The 16,121-nt window shown below is 32.6% G+C and overlaps 1 protein-coding gene and 1 long non-coding RNA gene across 2 annotated transcripts; one reads left to right on the top strand and one right to left on the bottom strand.

Moving 5' to 3' along the window:
* Positions 1-1,658: 1,658 nt before the first annotated feature.
* LOC132640029 (auxin response factor 11-like) lies at positions 1,659-7,571 on the top strand. The gene is made up of 11 exons (XM_060356437.1): positions 1,659-1,821; positions 2,139-2,248; positions 2,517-2,612; positions 5,048-5,104; positions 5,185-5,337; positions 5,439-5,523; positions 5,866-5,956; positions 6,081-6,251; positions 6,338-6,451; positions 6,535-6,881; positions 7,106-7,571. Exons 1-11 carry the CDS (start codon positions 1,764-1,766, stop codon positions 7,303-7,305), a joined length of 1,482 nt encoding a protein of 493 aa, XP_060212420.1. The 5' UTR covers positions 1,659-1,763; the 3' UTR covers positions 7,306-7,571.
* Positions 7,572-12,513: 4,942 nt separating this feature from the next.
* On the bottom strand, positions 12,514-15,790 carry LOC132640028 (uncharacterized). The gene is made up of 2 exons (XR_009582136.1): positions 15,052-15,790; positions 12,514-12,722 (listed from the first exon to the last, which is right to left on the bottom strand). It is a non-coding gene; the product is annotated as an uncharacterized LOC132640028 (long non-coding RNA).
* Between the last annotated feature and the right edge of the window lie 331 nt (positions 15,791-16,121).

Here is a 16,121-nt window from a genome sequence, read left to right as displayed (position 1 = left end):
GTTTCAGTGGATAACTTTTTACTTTAGTTCCTTCCAACACTTAATACACGATTGTTCGAAATAACCTTAGCACCATATATATATATTAAGTTGCTAGTCTTTATATGAAGCCTTTAATATTTATTCAACATTGATTTTACAATAACTCTTTGAAATTGCGAGTCGACATAGCTCACTTTTCCTCAAATACGTACAAACATTATCTTTTAGATCATTTTAACTAAACTCTTTTATGCACTTACTATTTTCTACAAGTGTTATTTTAAATAATGCTATTATACTTTTCGTCTTAAAACCTTAATCATATTTATAAGTTGTATTTCAAAACAGCATTAAAAGTACTCTTTTATACGAATTATTATTATTTTTTACAAGTTCCATTTTAAATAGCACTCTTACATATTTATTTATAACTTTAGTCATACTTATAAGACTACTTTATTTTTTCTATAATACTATATTTACACTTAGCCTAATTAAATTTTAGTCCGGTCGGTTAACCATTGTTAATGGGTCTTTAAGGGTGCCTAATACCTTCCTTTTAGACTAATTGAACCCTTACCTAGAATCTCAAGTTTCGCAGACCTTAAACAGAGTTAACTCTAAACATAACTTTAATAAACTTTAGGTGTCCTAATTCACCATAAATAATTAGGTGGCGATTCCTTAAAAACAACAAAAACAGGAATCTCCAATACGTCATACTTCTAACTTTAACTCTCCGCGGTTAAAAAAGGGGTGTGACATTATTAATATAACAGAAAAATAAATTAAAACTATAGTATTATTTTAACATATTACGAAATATTTTACTTAATTAACTTATACCTGTTGAATTTTTTAATGCTGTTCCAGCAATAGGCCACACAAGTAGAAGCTTTGATGAAAATTGTTCGAATGTGTTTGAACATTCGTTTCATACACTATATTTTATAATGATATGTGGTTTGTTCAAAAAGTATGAGGAAGAGGGACTTTAGCAGTGTGTCGTTATCGTGTGTCACGTTTTACAATTAAAACGTAACTATTAATCACGTTTTATAGTCAAATCAATCAGAAAGATTCCCAATTTGCAGGATTCTTGGCAAGATTTGCGCATGCCTAGTTTGAGTAGAAACGTAACTGTCAGTTACGTTTTATGCTAAAATCGTAACTCCTAGTTACGGCTTTAACATCAGTCAATGTCAGATTACATAAAAGGATTGTTCGTATTTGAATTCTCTAAAGTCGTTACTGACAGTAACGTATTAGGAATAATACGTTACTAACAGTCACGAATTAGCTTTTAACACCGTTAACCCGACCTAATTTTTTCCGTTAGAATTTTTGAATAAAATAATGCCTAATACGTTACTCAGGAATACGTTTATGCTAGTTCCGTAAAAAAAATAAAAAGCGTATTACTTTGGTAAATTGATTTAAAAAATAGCTTATTTTGGTCAAAGGCTCCACGTAGATAGGCAATTATCGAATACGGACCTTCTTTGCATGTGTTGTGTGCCTACGTTACTCATTTTTCCACACGGCCATATACACAAAGTAAAGCTTAAGGAAAGCTGCATTAATGGAAAAAAATGGTCATAGCTGAAAGCGATAGCTATTTATATTATATATAGAGAGAGAATGACGAAGAAGGTACGAAGAAGCATCACTGGTCGAACGATATACTTATTTTAACTGTAACTACCAAAAAGTGAGTGTGGGTGTTATTTGTGATAGATATTATTAGCCAAAAGAAGATCGTCCCTTTTCTTCCCTTTATTATGGTTGATCAACTGTGGTTTCCACAACAGAAACACCTAAATCATTTGTCATTCGAAGGTAAGATTCTAAGCTAGCGTTTCGTCATAGATTTTGTGAAACTCGAAGAAAGAAGTTGTGGAACATAAAAGTTGTGTTTGGACAGGATTTTACTAGGAATTTTTTTGAAGTTACCAGTTTTTGGAACTTGAATTTTTTTTTCACAAAAACTGATCAAATTCCATGGACAAACAATGTTTTCAATTTTTTTTTTTTTTTGAAAAAAAGCTTCTAGAATCTATGGCCAAATAGGAGCGGACTTTTAGCTTTTATACAAAAAGGGCATTTTCACTCTTGATTTATAGATTGTTTTCTTTTGTGTGTGGTTGATTTTTCAGGTGATGATGCTATATGCAAGGAAATGTGGAAGGCCTGTTCTAGTTCAATATTGGATGTTTCAAAGGCTGGGGAGAGAGTGTACTACTTTCCAAGACTTCATATGGAGCAGGTTATCACTACTTTCCGAATATATTTTGTTTGCTCTAGCGAAACGATGTTACGGAGAACATATAACATAACTTAATATGAAAGATTGTTCTATATAGAATATGATTGTCATAGTAAAATGTTATTAGAGAGGATGATTATTATAGAGAGGTGATCTGACAGAATATGTTTATGCTCCGAGTTAAAAATTACTGGTTCAGTTGAATTCGGTAAACTAGGCTACCTAAGCCTGTGTTTTTTCTTCCTAATGAGTTTTTGGTTTTGGCCAGCTGGAGCAATCAACCAATCAGGAATTGACTGAAAGAATGCAATTGTCCAACTTGCCCCCAAAGATCCTTTGCCGTGTTCTTCACATTCGTTTTCTGGTATGCTTGATAATACTATATCGATATAGTATATTCTCTACCATTTCAAATGTTACTGAGATACTAGTTTTTATCTTTTTGGGAGTTGGTGTAGTAGGGTTGATGGATCATCTTAAGGACTTTTGCTTATTACTTTCAGGAACTGATTAGGATAAATACTCTATATCTTTATAAGATAGGGTTATGGTCTCCTCTGACCCACCTGATAGAGTTATGGTGTATTTGTTGTCGTTGTTGTAATCTTCTCTATATTAATATCATTTAATTTTGACAAAATACATCAAAACATCTCTAAATTATATTCAAAATATCGATATCACACTGAAAATATACAGACAACCCATTAGTTACACAACTAATATATTTTAAAGTGCTATTTATTACCCTAAAGTGCTATTTATTACCCCTTAAAATTAATGTGACAAAAATAAAAATTATAATTTAAAAATAGATAAGTAAAGTCAAAATTAAAATAAAAAATATTTTTTAAACAATAAAAAAACTAATTCCTCCACCACCACCACCACCACTGCCCCCGCCCCCCGCACCCACCCCACCCTCCCGTCTCCTCCACCTTCACGCCACCCTACCCTACCCCCAAGCCCTTCTTCTTCATTTCACCACCACCACCCTCGCTCCCCCCCGCCCCGCCTCCATTCTCCTTCGCCTGCATGGCTGGCGGAGCTCTTGGCAGTGACGGGGGAGGACGAGCAGTGGTTCCTCCTTGCCATTCTCCTTTTTTTTTTTTGAACATAGCTTTTCAGATCTGGGTTTGACGTCAAGCTCGAAAACTCCTTCAATGGAGGTAATGAATTCAATAACCAATTTTGCAGCTCAAAACTATGAAGCTCGTGATGAAGAAATTGCACGAATTGCCCTTCAAATGGACTTTTAATAACAAATGAAGAAATTGCACGAACTGCCCTTCAAATGGATTGGATAATTTTTTTTCATTGTTGTTAAACAATGAAGAAATTGCACGAACAGTCCTTCAAATGGACTGGATAATTCTTCTTCATTGTTGTTAAACAATGAAAAAATTGCACGAACTGCCCTTTAAATGGACTGAAGAAATTTTCTTCATTGTTATTAAAAGAGATTTGGGTGATGTTACTGATGGGGTAGTGGTTGAGGGGTTAGTGATGGAGACGATGAAGATGAAGATGAAGATGAAGAAGGGTGGCTGGAGGGAGTGAGGGTTATTTATATTATACAATAAAGGAAAAATAAATTAACTAAAATAAAATTAAAATAATTTAAAAGAAATCTGATTTGACGCTGATATGGTGCTGACGTGGCAGGCGAGTGTATTACACTTTCCATTGTGCAAGTGGTCATCAATTTGCAGAGATAAATAATTTTATTTTTTAAATATTCAGATGTGTAATAGGTTGCTCGTATAGTTCTGTGATATTGACATTTTGGGTATAATTTAAGGGTGATTTGATGTATTTTACCTTTAATTTTTACATAAAGTTGGTCCTGTATATTCACAACCCAGAAGGTCCAGTGGGAAGAAATGATCATACCCAGGAAAAGTTCTTGAGGTGCAAATCATTCTATGCCAGACAATTAGAGCTTATATGAAGCGATATGGTTTGTGAGGATTCATGTAACCCCAACTTGCTTGGCCATGAGGCATAATAGTAGTAGTATTAGTTGTTTTAGTAGTTGCTGTTTGTCGTTGTTGTCTATTATTAGACAGTTAGATCCCTTGTTTTACTACTCACAATGTTTGTGAGCTTGTTATTGTTGTTGTTGACTAAACTAGACAATTAGATCTCATGGTTAATGCTAATCACAATGTGCACGAGCTAGCCTCATGGACTAGCTATGTTGTCCCTTTTTTTATTCATACACCATGTGATTTCACTACCCATAGGTAGTCTTGCATAAGAAATTCATATTTTAGGTATAGGTTCACTGTAATATAAGACTCACAATGAGGCATGCAAGTGACCCATATTCACTAGCTGTTTGATAACCTGTGAATTCCATTCATCGTGTGAGTTTATCCTGCAAATAGATCCTCCACGATCCAACTATGCCCACCAACAAAGCCTGTTCTTTAAGTTGATGAAGAAGTATGATTAGAGCAATGAGCCACAATTGTTGGAATCAACTCTAGTACTCCGTATTTTGATTTTGTGTTTATGCAAATCTCGTAGACTCAAGCAAAACCTCTACCTCCCAAGGTAGGTAAGGTCTGCGTACACTCTATCTTCTCCAGACCCTACTTCTGGGATTATTGAGTATGTTGTTGTTGTTGTTGTCGTCATGGACTCAAGCAAAACTGAGGCACTCATATTATCTGAGGTTAATGATCCCTAATTACTACTTATCGTCCATTTTCAACGTACTAGTCTTATTATGAAGCAGTCTGTTTAAAGCAAGATTCGCGGAGCCATTTGTCTGCAATAGTTGTTTTTTGGTAGGTTGAACACGAGACAGAAGAGGTTTATGCTGAGACCATATTATTGCCAAATCAAGATGTAAGAACTCAATTTACTTGCTCTTTGAAAATTTTCTGGATTAACACTCTTACTTACAGCAAGAATACAATTCCTTGCAGCAAAATGAGCCAGCAGTTCCGGAATTCAGTCCTCTCGACACTCCAAGGCCCCAGTTTCAATCGTTTTGCAAGGTCTTAACTCAATCTGATATAAAATGCAATTGGGGACTGTCCGTGCCCCTCAAAGATGCTGTCAAATGCTTTCCTCCCTTGGTAATGCACTAATTTATTGTATCTGTTTCTCTAATTTTTCCCTTTTAAGTTATCTGGTTGACTGGAGTTTGATTTTTGGGACTGGTTTCTTCAATGATCAGGACATGGCACGAGAAAAACCATCCCAAGAACTGATAGTTAAGGATCTTCAAGGCTATGAATGGCGCTTTAAACATTCATACCAAGGCAATTCCTCCTCTCCTATGTTTAGATTGACTATTAACAAAATGAATTATTGTTGTGTTATCCAACTAGACAAATGACAAAGAATGAGACCTAAAATTTTACCTGCTATGGTAGGATTTTGAGTTTATTGCTCATCATTGAAAATGTTAACGAAACCATTGTTGTACTTTTCTCACCGAATCTGGTATGCACCTTTGCTTAGACTAATTCTTTAAGATGTTTCTATTCATTGTTTTAGTTTTATATCCAAAAAAACACCGAAATTAAGTGAATTAAAAGCTATATCTTGATGTTCTATTCTTTACTGTCCAAATTATTTTATCCATTAACTACACTGAGTAGGCAAACCAAGGAGGCATTCGCTCACAAGTGGCTGGAGTACATTTGTTACTAGAAAGAAATTGCTTGCCGGGGATTTAGTTGTCTTCTTAAGGTACTTTTCCGATGGCATGCTTTTGGCCTTTCTGTTGAGCTACATGTCCTGCAACTGTGTATCTTGTAGAATCTTTATCTTTGCCTACCGCATTTGATTTATTTCCCTTTGATTCTGCTTCAAGGGATGAAACTGGCAAACTACATGCTGGGATTAGACGTTTATCTTATCAACACTGTTCTGTTGGAGCATCAACATTTTCAAGACAAAGCATGGAAGGGGTTCTTGCAGTTGCTTCTCATGCCTTTGCAACCCGAAGTCTCTTTTTCGTCTACCACAAGCCATGCTACAATAAGTAATAACTTTTGAACTAAAATGAAGTCTGCAATGAGAACTTCACTATCATTTTTACGCATATATATTTTTGGTCGAACGTTACAGATCAAGTCAATTTATTATGAGCATAAGCAAATATTTTGAAGGTGGAAACCATGGGCGTGGAGTTGGCATGATATCTAGAATGCAACACGGAGAGGAGGACTCTCATGCGAGAAGGTAATGGAACATTGAGTTCCTAACTCTATACAAGTCTTTTGCAGAAGGAATTGATATACATTTATTGCTATTTTGATATGCAGAACAAATGATTTGGATCTTATGCTTGAGGAGGATCAATACATGCAAGACGCGCCCAGCTCTGCTCAACCTACTATGATGGTGCTGGAGATCAGGCAACAGCCAGTTCAATGGCTTAACAATATCCATCGGTTTGCCCCTGTAGAGGACAATGTACTGCAATTGCAAACAGCAGTTGTAAGGGTAAATAATGAGGGATCTTTTCCGAGTGGAACTGTAGCCATCCAACCTCAAGATCAGGACTTTTATGAGCTATTCAAGGAAATTGACTTTGCAGACTCTACAAACACTAGTCTTGATATTGTACCTTTGGATTGGAATAGTGATTGGTTCAGATCAACCATACAAGGTACTAATAGTTATATCATAAAGTGACTATACCACAATAAACGTTTAGTCGAAAATGGAATTGCAAACTTTTGGTCCCTCCATATTCATGAAACGCGACTTCCACAGTTTGGATAGTTTCACTAGGTTGCTGTTCCATCATTGAATAAAAGCCTGGCTGTAACCAGTTTATTTATGTTCCTCTATCTGGATTTTTCATTTTAAGATGTTAGCTTGTCCTTGTAGATTTCGATGAATGGCTTGAAGAGCAGGAAAAGACTATTCCTCCCGGTCAGCAGACTTCTTCCATATCGGAGCATCCAACTTCCTTCCAAGAGATGTCTATCTCTTCTACCCCAAGTCAAATTCCCTATGAAGGACCTGGTCGCGGGGACGAGCAAGTTCCTTGGGGAGGCATAAGTTCGATTTTGAAGGACAAAAATTAAAGACCAGTCCATTTGAAGGGAAACCGTGCAATTACTTCATCAGAAAACTGTCTAATTTGTTCTGGCATTCTTTCGGGTTCTTGTTGATCTGATCTAAGCTGAAAATGTTTCGACCACAGGCTTCTCTAACCCTCATATATTTCTCATGAAATGGTGGAAAAGAATCATAATTTATAAACTATAGTTCATTTTCAACTTTGCAAATGCTTTTCGGGTGCATGTATTGATGAAGCTGAATAAATTTATTTTTAGTTATACAAAGTAATTTCCGCCAATACTTTTTTCGCTTTAAAATATTTGTGAGGCCACTGAAAGGTACAAAAAGAAAAGATACATGGTGAATGATTTCTCAAAATGTTATTAACCATTGATATTAGCTTAAGCTAGTGGGAGAGCACCTCTTGTTACCAGAAAATAAGGTTTTTTTTTTTTTGGATGTACGGTTGGAAATCTTATGAAAAATACTTCATCACGAACACGTGTAGTGACTTTTCTTTTTCACGAACACTTGTAGGGACTTCCCTTCATCACGAACACTTGTAAGAACTTCTTCTAAGCTTGAAGAAAATACTTGATCACGAACAATTGTAGAGAATTCTTTGTAGCTTGAGGCATGCCAATGGCACTGTCCTTAAGGATATTTCACCCGGTATGGGTGTATCCCCCAGGATTCAACAAGCTCTTCTAGTACAAAACTAGGAGCCAGAATCTAACAAAGATTTATCTCATAAAAACCCAACAATACAAAATGAGAAAGAAGTAGTTTTCCCTATGTTTTTTCTTTTTTTTTTTTCTAATGAAAACAACTTTTAGTATATATAGATTGAAATAGGGATCTGATATTATGGATAGAATAAAGATGACTGAAGGCCATTCAAATGGTCAAAATAACGTTTTCTACAATACAATCAATATTCTGAATATAATATAGTAAAAGCCAATAATGGCAATTCATAATGGTCTATTGCCATTGCAACGTTAGGATAGAATTCAAGATATAATTATATATCATAAAGTGTCATCAAGTGACCAAATTAAATACAATAAAACTGTTTGAAAATGGCAAATTTATTCAACATGAATTCTGCCATTAAGGCTAATAAAATAGAATCAAGTCTTTTGCATTAAAGTCAACAAGAACATTAAAAATATTCTTTTTATTTTTGAGATATTAAATAGAAAATAATATTTTTCTAACATGTACTTCCTATAATATATTTTTATCTATTTTTTAAATTCGAACTCGGGATCTTCGGTCAAGGGTGAGGAATCACATCCGTCTCACCACATCCTTTGTTGGTTATTAACATCTCTTTTATTCTAATAATTATTGATTGGATTTGTTTTTGTTTTATATTGATGAAACTAGGAATAAAAGGGGAAGGTGATGATGCATGCAAGTTGAATATTTTTAGAATCTTTTCTAAGTACTTGTTCCTTTTCAGAAACTACAGAATGCAGAATATATCTTTAGAATCTTTTCTCATATTATTCTTCTAAAACTTACAGAATACAGATCAGTGATTAAATCGTTTGTAAGTTGATGACATTCAGAAAAGAGAAAAAAAAAAACAATCGACTACCATAAATTTAACGTATACAAATTATTGATCAACTAAAATACAACATAAAGAATTACTCGACTTAAATATTGTGTAATTAAGAACTACTACTTGCCTACTTTACAATGAGAAATTGTTCAAATCTGTTATGTGTTACACATTTGGTCATTCAAATCAGTGGCATATATTGATTGTAGTTGGCCAGTCAAACACTAGTTATTGGAAGATTATACTATGTATAAAGAAAATAATATACTACATATATAGGTCAAAAATTATTTTTTATAAGTATATATTAAATCTTAAACGCCCTAAGCGATATTCCCGGTTTTATCATTGATTCATACCCTTGAGATTAACAAGGCTCTAGGCATGAAGAGTGGATTTTACGTCCAAGCAAAAAAAAAAAAATGGTCTACATTTACCCCTCAATTTTAACTATGGCATAGAATTACCCTCAATTAATAAATGAAGATGCAAAAATAGTCAGAAAAAAGAAGTACAATACAGCAAGAGAAAGGGCTGTCCATTTACAGTGAAACAATAAAGCTAAACAGTAAAACATCCATAAAAATTTGAGGTAATAAAGTGAAAAAAGAGAAGAAAAAAGGACACTACTTTTACAGATTAAAGATTACGAATAGAATCTACTTAGATTTTTCAAACTGCACGAAAATGATTTCCCCCCTTTTTAATTTAAAGAAAAATGGTGTTTAGGGGCCACTATTATCCACTTTTTTTTTCTTTTTCTTTTTTATTGTCTCATCTTTTTCACTTTTTAGACAACAGGCTGGTAATTCAGAAGAATGTTTTGTAGATAAGAGTTTGGTGAGAGGAAAAGAACCTTGTAGGTTTTGGTTGGTGAAAACTTTCAAGTTGTTAATTGTTGAGTTTAACATACACTATCCAATCATCATCAAAGATATAAATAAACATTTGCATAAGGTGAGATTGATGTACTTTTTATTTTTATAATGATGTGTTCAGACTTTTTTCTGCGCACCTCAATCGCTTCTTTATTACATTTTGGATCTCCTTGGTGAAATGACTATCTCCCCCTATCATTGTTACCCGGTAAATTTGTTCACCACAGCTCAGACAAATAAAAAAAATCACCTTATTATTTTTTAATAACCTGTTGCAATTATTCAAAAAAAAAAAAAGGTATAAAATATTTTTCACCATTACGGTGTATGATTAAAGGCAAATATGTTACTAGTTGTGTGTTGGATTGTTTGGTTTAGGGGGGGGGGGGGGGGGGGGGTTGGTGGTTGGCATTTGGAAATTGGAGATTGATATGTTGAATCATTCAAATCCAATTGGATTAATTCAGTTCAGGAGATCCCTTAAGAAAAGCTGACCCTTTCTCTTTTTTCTTTTCTTAGTTCCAAGAAGGCATATATATGCATGCTTTTACTTTTCTTCAAATTTTGACCGTATTATATTCCCTGGTAAGTAATAAACAACTAGAGCAAGAGATGATCATAGCACATAGGTATTGTGAAAAGCCAAGTGAAAAAAAGTGAAAGTTTCCTTGCTCCAACAGATTGTAATAATCATTTGGTATATGGATACCAGATCCAAAAGAACAATATTGATCAGACTAATTGTGTTGCGTATAATTCACTAAAGGGGACGGAAGATGTCTCGATCAAAATTTCTCTATTCTCACGACTTGAACTCGAATAATAATTTGATATACGAAACACACTGATCCAACTTAAATTTATGCCGCATACAACTCTCATTAAAGAGGGAAGCATTTTCTCCATTCTCATGCCACTACTTCTAGAAGATCTCTTTATGATCATTGACTCATTGTAGATACTAGGCAACTAATATAACCCGTAAAATCGTACAAATAATACCAAAAATTAATTACACTATCACAATCAGATATTTTTATAACAATTTTTCTCTATAATAACATTTCACTATAAATGGGAAAAACTTTGGAACTACCTTTTTGCTTAGCATCCAGAAAATATTCTTTAAATAGAGATTTGACTGTAATGTGTGGTTGCATTTGCGAGAAGCTACATTAAAAACCCCTCTAACAAACTTTTAAGTAAATGTTTGAGAATCCCATAATAGTAGTAATTCAGTTTGTGAACTGTATGCACATGATGTAAAGTAGTAAGCACACTATACCTATCTGCAGCACACTTCTTGGTACAAATTATTCGTGGATAGGGACATCTAGCTTGCTAGCTAGCCCTGCCCATAAAGAATCCTGTAGTTCGTACAAACTTAAAAGCTGGTATCATTGTTATAATTTGTGATATTAAATACGTTACTACAATTAGTTTGTGTTGACAAGGCTTCAATTCGTATGATATAGTTTGATGACTTGACACCGAACTTAGCTCTCGTTTGGTTATAAATTTTGGAAGCATATTTTGACAGATTTTGAAAATAAATCTTCAAATTTTGGCTTAAACCTATTTTTAGAACAAGATCTATATTTTAGCCTTTTCAAAAATTTTAAAAACTATCCCAAACTTTTGTATTTTACAAAAAAAAACGATCTATTTATGACCCTACTAATTCTATCTATCATGTTGCTCCATTAAAGTCGTATCTACCATGTTTCCACAACTAACAGTCTCTTCTAAAAAATGAAGATCGTTCGTACAATATGGGAAAATTATATTAAAAAATAGCTAGTTACTACCGTTATTTTTTTCTTGCACAAATGAATCTATAAATTTGAATTGTAGTAACTAGTAAATTTGTTATTAGCAATTGTTGTTGAAATATCATGTTCTGCATATTTTGGGATTAAAAAGTATGTATGTTTTGTATGGTTGAGTATTCGTGATAGTTTTTAGAACTTACGAGTATAAGTAATGTTTTATGTTTTTCAAAACAAAAAGTGAAATATATTTTCAAAAACTATGATCAAACACATTTTGAAAACTTGAAAAACTTCACCCAAATCAAGTTTTTCATTTTTTATTTTTTTTGAAATCTATGGCCAAACACTAGCTTAAAGAAAAAATAAAAATTCTCGTAACCTAACATCTTAAACATAATCATAAACATAATTTGACTTGAAACAAAATTTAAGAATATAACTAAGACCTTTGTAACTTACGGTCTTAAAGTGTACATAATGATAATTTGTATAACACAGTTTGACTAGATACAAAGTTTAAAAAAGAAATGAAGACATTTATACCTTGTTTTCAGAGGGCATAATATTGATGTTTTTGAAAAAAAAAAATCAATTAAGTGTATTTTACAGCCTACTTATTATTTCTAATAACTTCAACTAGAAATAGAGAATTTAATTTTTTTTTAAAATGGGCTTAATTTGAGGTGTAATTCAAGTGAAATAACGATACACAAAGCTTCAACCTTCTTTCCTGCCAAGTGAAATTATATTATATCCAAATATAACCGAATCAAATACCCCCTCTTTTTTTTTTAACTTCAACTGCTACTCCATGTTTTAATATGAAATATCCATTTTTTTATGACATGAAAACCCGCAGACGCTACCTTTCGATGCGCATAGGGTAAAATCCAGCTGCTTTGCAATAGCTCACAATCCATTTTTTGTTTCTTGTGTTGTGAAAAGATATTATTTATAATTAGAATGTAAAAATGTTAGCAGGTCAGTATCTACCATGTGACCCTACAATTGTACAAATAGAAGTAATCATTTTCTAAGACAAAATTGTTCAAACAAAAGAATGTCCTTCGAAGCAACTGTAAAAAATGTAAAAGACAGAAATAAAATCTGATCAGTATACATTGATTTACAGTTCAAAAAACTATGACATGAATTAAAAAAACACTTAGCCCATCCACGTACAAATCCTGAACCATACGAAATTGCACATATTTGCCCTGTCATTAAAAGGAATAAGATGCAATTACAACCATCTTTTAAAGTAACAAACAAAAAAACATTTGTAATTACAATCCAACCATCATTGCATTACATCAAAATTATACAACTAAAAGAGCAGATGCAATTACAATCATCTCTTAAAGACTATTTTCACAAACAAAAGCACCATTTCCCATTTTCAAAAGATTTTTTTTACCAATGATAATACCATTTTTATTTTTCAATTTGTTAATCTGGATAGTTCTTTCTAGATATTTTTTCATCTTCTCAATCCCAATATCTACACGCAATATCTACACGATAATGGATGCAACAATTACCACAGTAAAACATAAACATAAAATAAGACACATGAAAAAATATCTCCCACAGTGCTAAAAAATTTTATAATAATAATAGAAAGAGTATCACATTTTAAGCATTTATACGATTTCTTACACAACATTCAATGTGATTTTGACCCTTTCGCAAATTTCACGCATAATCAAAATTTAGTAGAATTATTTAAAATCCATAAGAGAGATGGAATGCAGTAACTCCACGTCCACAAACCTTTCCACAACTATTTAAAGAACTCGAAGCTTCCGACATTTCATAAACAAGTGAAAGAATAAGAGAGAAAAGTATTATATTGTTTGATAAGTGTGAAATTTCAAAATGCAGTTCCAATAAATCATTGGCTAGCATAAAGTACACTGCAAAAAAATCTAAAAACTATTTCTGCCATAATATTCACGAATTTTAATGGATCAAATATGCCCCTATAGTATGCGAAACTGAACAAATATGCCCTCCAATATTTTCCATTAACTCAAGCGCATATATATCAAAAAAAAACGTCAGGAGCATCTTTGCACCAACCTTTTAACGACAGAAAAATATATTCAATTTCGTATAGTTCAGGGGCATATTTGAGCCTTCGCCGTATTATTAATGATAGTACAAAAAGAAATTCAGAAATTAAAGAAAATTGCTAATTGAAACAGTACTTACGAGGTAATGCGATAGTTCACCGCATTCGAAGAAGAATTTATGTTATATACATAATCAATATAATCTTTTTATAGTATCATGTATTTCCAAATAATATTTATAAACTATAGTTTTGAAACTAAAATATATTATTTTTACAATAACAAAAAATGACTCGATACACAGTAAAAATTTCTACGCTGATGCAAAGACACAAGTCCAGAGAAAGGATATTATTAGAGCAACAGACATAGGTTGTAACTTTCATGCTTATCATTATACGTATGGTTTCGATGCCTTACGGGAATATGTAGAGAACATATATAAAGCACAAACTTTAAAACAAAAATAGCGAAAAAACTGTTTACATAGTCAAATCATTAAAAAACCTATTAGTACATCTCTTATTAAGGATTAAGTTATAACCTGATAAAACTAATAACGAACCTCCTATTATTCTAATAAAATGTAAGAATATTATATTTATTATATTATTGGTGTATAATTTAAATTTAGATAATACAAAAAAGAAGAACAGATCCAAGCGCATAGCCGTAAGCTTCTTTTATTGTAGCACGTGAATATGTGTCAATCCCATGAGCCACACAAATGGCCCTAATTACAAAACCCTATGCTAAAAATACCTCTCAAGAACAAGAACAAAAACCCTAAAGAAAAAGAATTATCAACAAAAAAGTTACGTTACATCTATATTACACTAACAAAACACTTTTTTCACATTATTAATATAGTTTCAGTTATTATAACAGACAACCTACTAGTTGTTTAAGGTTACTAGCTAATCGGTATTAGTTATACAGGGTTGCTTGCGCTGTCCTTTTAATAATCCAAGATGCATAATATATTTTATACAAGTCGTTTGGTTCAAAATCAAGTTAATGGAACATTATAATCACGATATATGGTTTCACCTTCAATGTGGGAGTTAATCTCATAATTTTGTATAAATTTTATCCTAATTTTAGTTAATATTCATGTCAACCAAATATTAGATAAGTTTAATTTGAATTTTATACTGTGACAAACCCCATAATCCCTGTAACCAAACAACCCCTTAAGTGCAAACAACTTTAAACTCTACACAAAAATGTAAATCTATAGCTTTCTTGATGGTATAATTTTCTAGCTAGACTAGATGCAGTACAATCACGGTACACAAATTATACTTCATCCATCTGCAAGAAAAACTTAAACATGAAAGAAACAAACATATAAACTAGGAAATGAAGGATTAATTAACAATATGAAAAAACATTTCAAATCAAGAATCCCTACATATATATCATTATGTAAATTAAGAAAGTGGACAGGATGAATTAATTTCAAAAGTACCTGTTGCAACTGAGAGAGGAGAAAATCACCTCAAATTCCTTAGCACCAAGGAGAGAATTCTTCAACAATCACCATGGCCTTGCATAGATCTCAACAAAACAAATTAGACAACAAGAAAAAAAAGAGCTAGCTTTTGATTTATATTATGAGATGGTCACATATTTCAACATCATATACACGATATCAGAATATGCTTGGCTCCTCATACGCCATTCAACAAGGCCGATCGATATTACGATGAGCTCTGCAAATGGCATACAGGGAGCCAGGCATATACATGTATATGAACGTACATACACATACTCAGATATACATATATAACTAGCTCATTAAATTCATAACAAAAATTTTTTCCCATGATCATTTTTATCAAGAATAAAGAAGATGAAGTGAATTTAGGGAGGAGAATAATGGTTTATATTTAGGAAAAAGTGAAAAATAAAAGGGAAAAGAGAGATATAAGTGATGATCAAAATGGGGTCCTAATCAAATGGATCTTCAAACCCAAATTTTTTTTAAAAACATAAAAATTATAATTATGTATACAACCACAAAACCAAGTAGCTTTTTTTTCTCATTCTTGTTTATCTATTCAAAAAAAAAAAAAACTGTAATAACAACCCTTTTTAAACGGCACAAAACAAGCATAGCCTTAAAAAACACAAGAAATAAGAACAGAGATTTCATCTCTTGTGTTTTTTTTTTTTTCTTTTCTGTTCTTTGAGAGAGAAAGAAGGAATTTTTGTAGGGCTGTTCTTCACCTTCTACATATATAGACACTTATAAAGAGAGAAAATGGGCAAGTTCCTTTTGGTGGGGTGGGGTGGGATGGGGGTGAGGGTGGGCGTTGAAAGAAAAGTTTGAATTTTATATAACAATGACGTTGAAAATATTTACACCTTAAGATCACTTGATTTTTTTTTTGCAGATAAGGTTTTATGATTAGTGAATACTCTTTCCGATTTAAATTATATACGGATTTTAAGAATGAGAAAAAAATACTTTTGAAATTTGTAATCTAAAATAACTCATAAACGTTTGTCTGGCCATAAATCATCCTGTTGAAGATA

The sequence above is a fragment of the Lycium barbarum genome, chromosome 5, assembly GCF_019175385.1.
Source record: "Lycium barbarum isolate Lr01 chromosome 5, ASM1917538v2, whole genome shotgun sequence".
Taxonomy (NCBI): Eukaryota; Viridiplantae; Streptophyta; class Magnoliopsida; order Solanales; family Solanaceae; genus Lycium; species Lycium barbarum.
Note: the sequence above shows the minus strand (reverse complement) of the source record. Positions and strands in the feature narration are given on the sequence as shown.

Bases quoted from the DNA above. Each gene is read 5' to 3' on its own strand.
- LOC132640029 (XM_060356437.1), top strand. From the start codon at position 1,764: ATGGTTGATCAACTGTGGTTTCCACAACAGAAACACCTAAATCATTTG. The intron at 1,822-2,138 runs GTAAGATTCTAA...TTGATTTTTCAG, and splicing joins AAATCATTTGTCATTCGAAG to GTGATGATGCTATATGCAAG. The intron at 5,957-6,080 runs GTACTTTTCCGA...TTCTGCTTCAAG, and splicing joins GATTTAGTTGTCTTCTTAAG to GGATGAAACTGGCAAACTAC.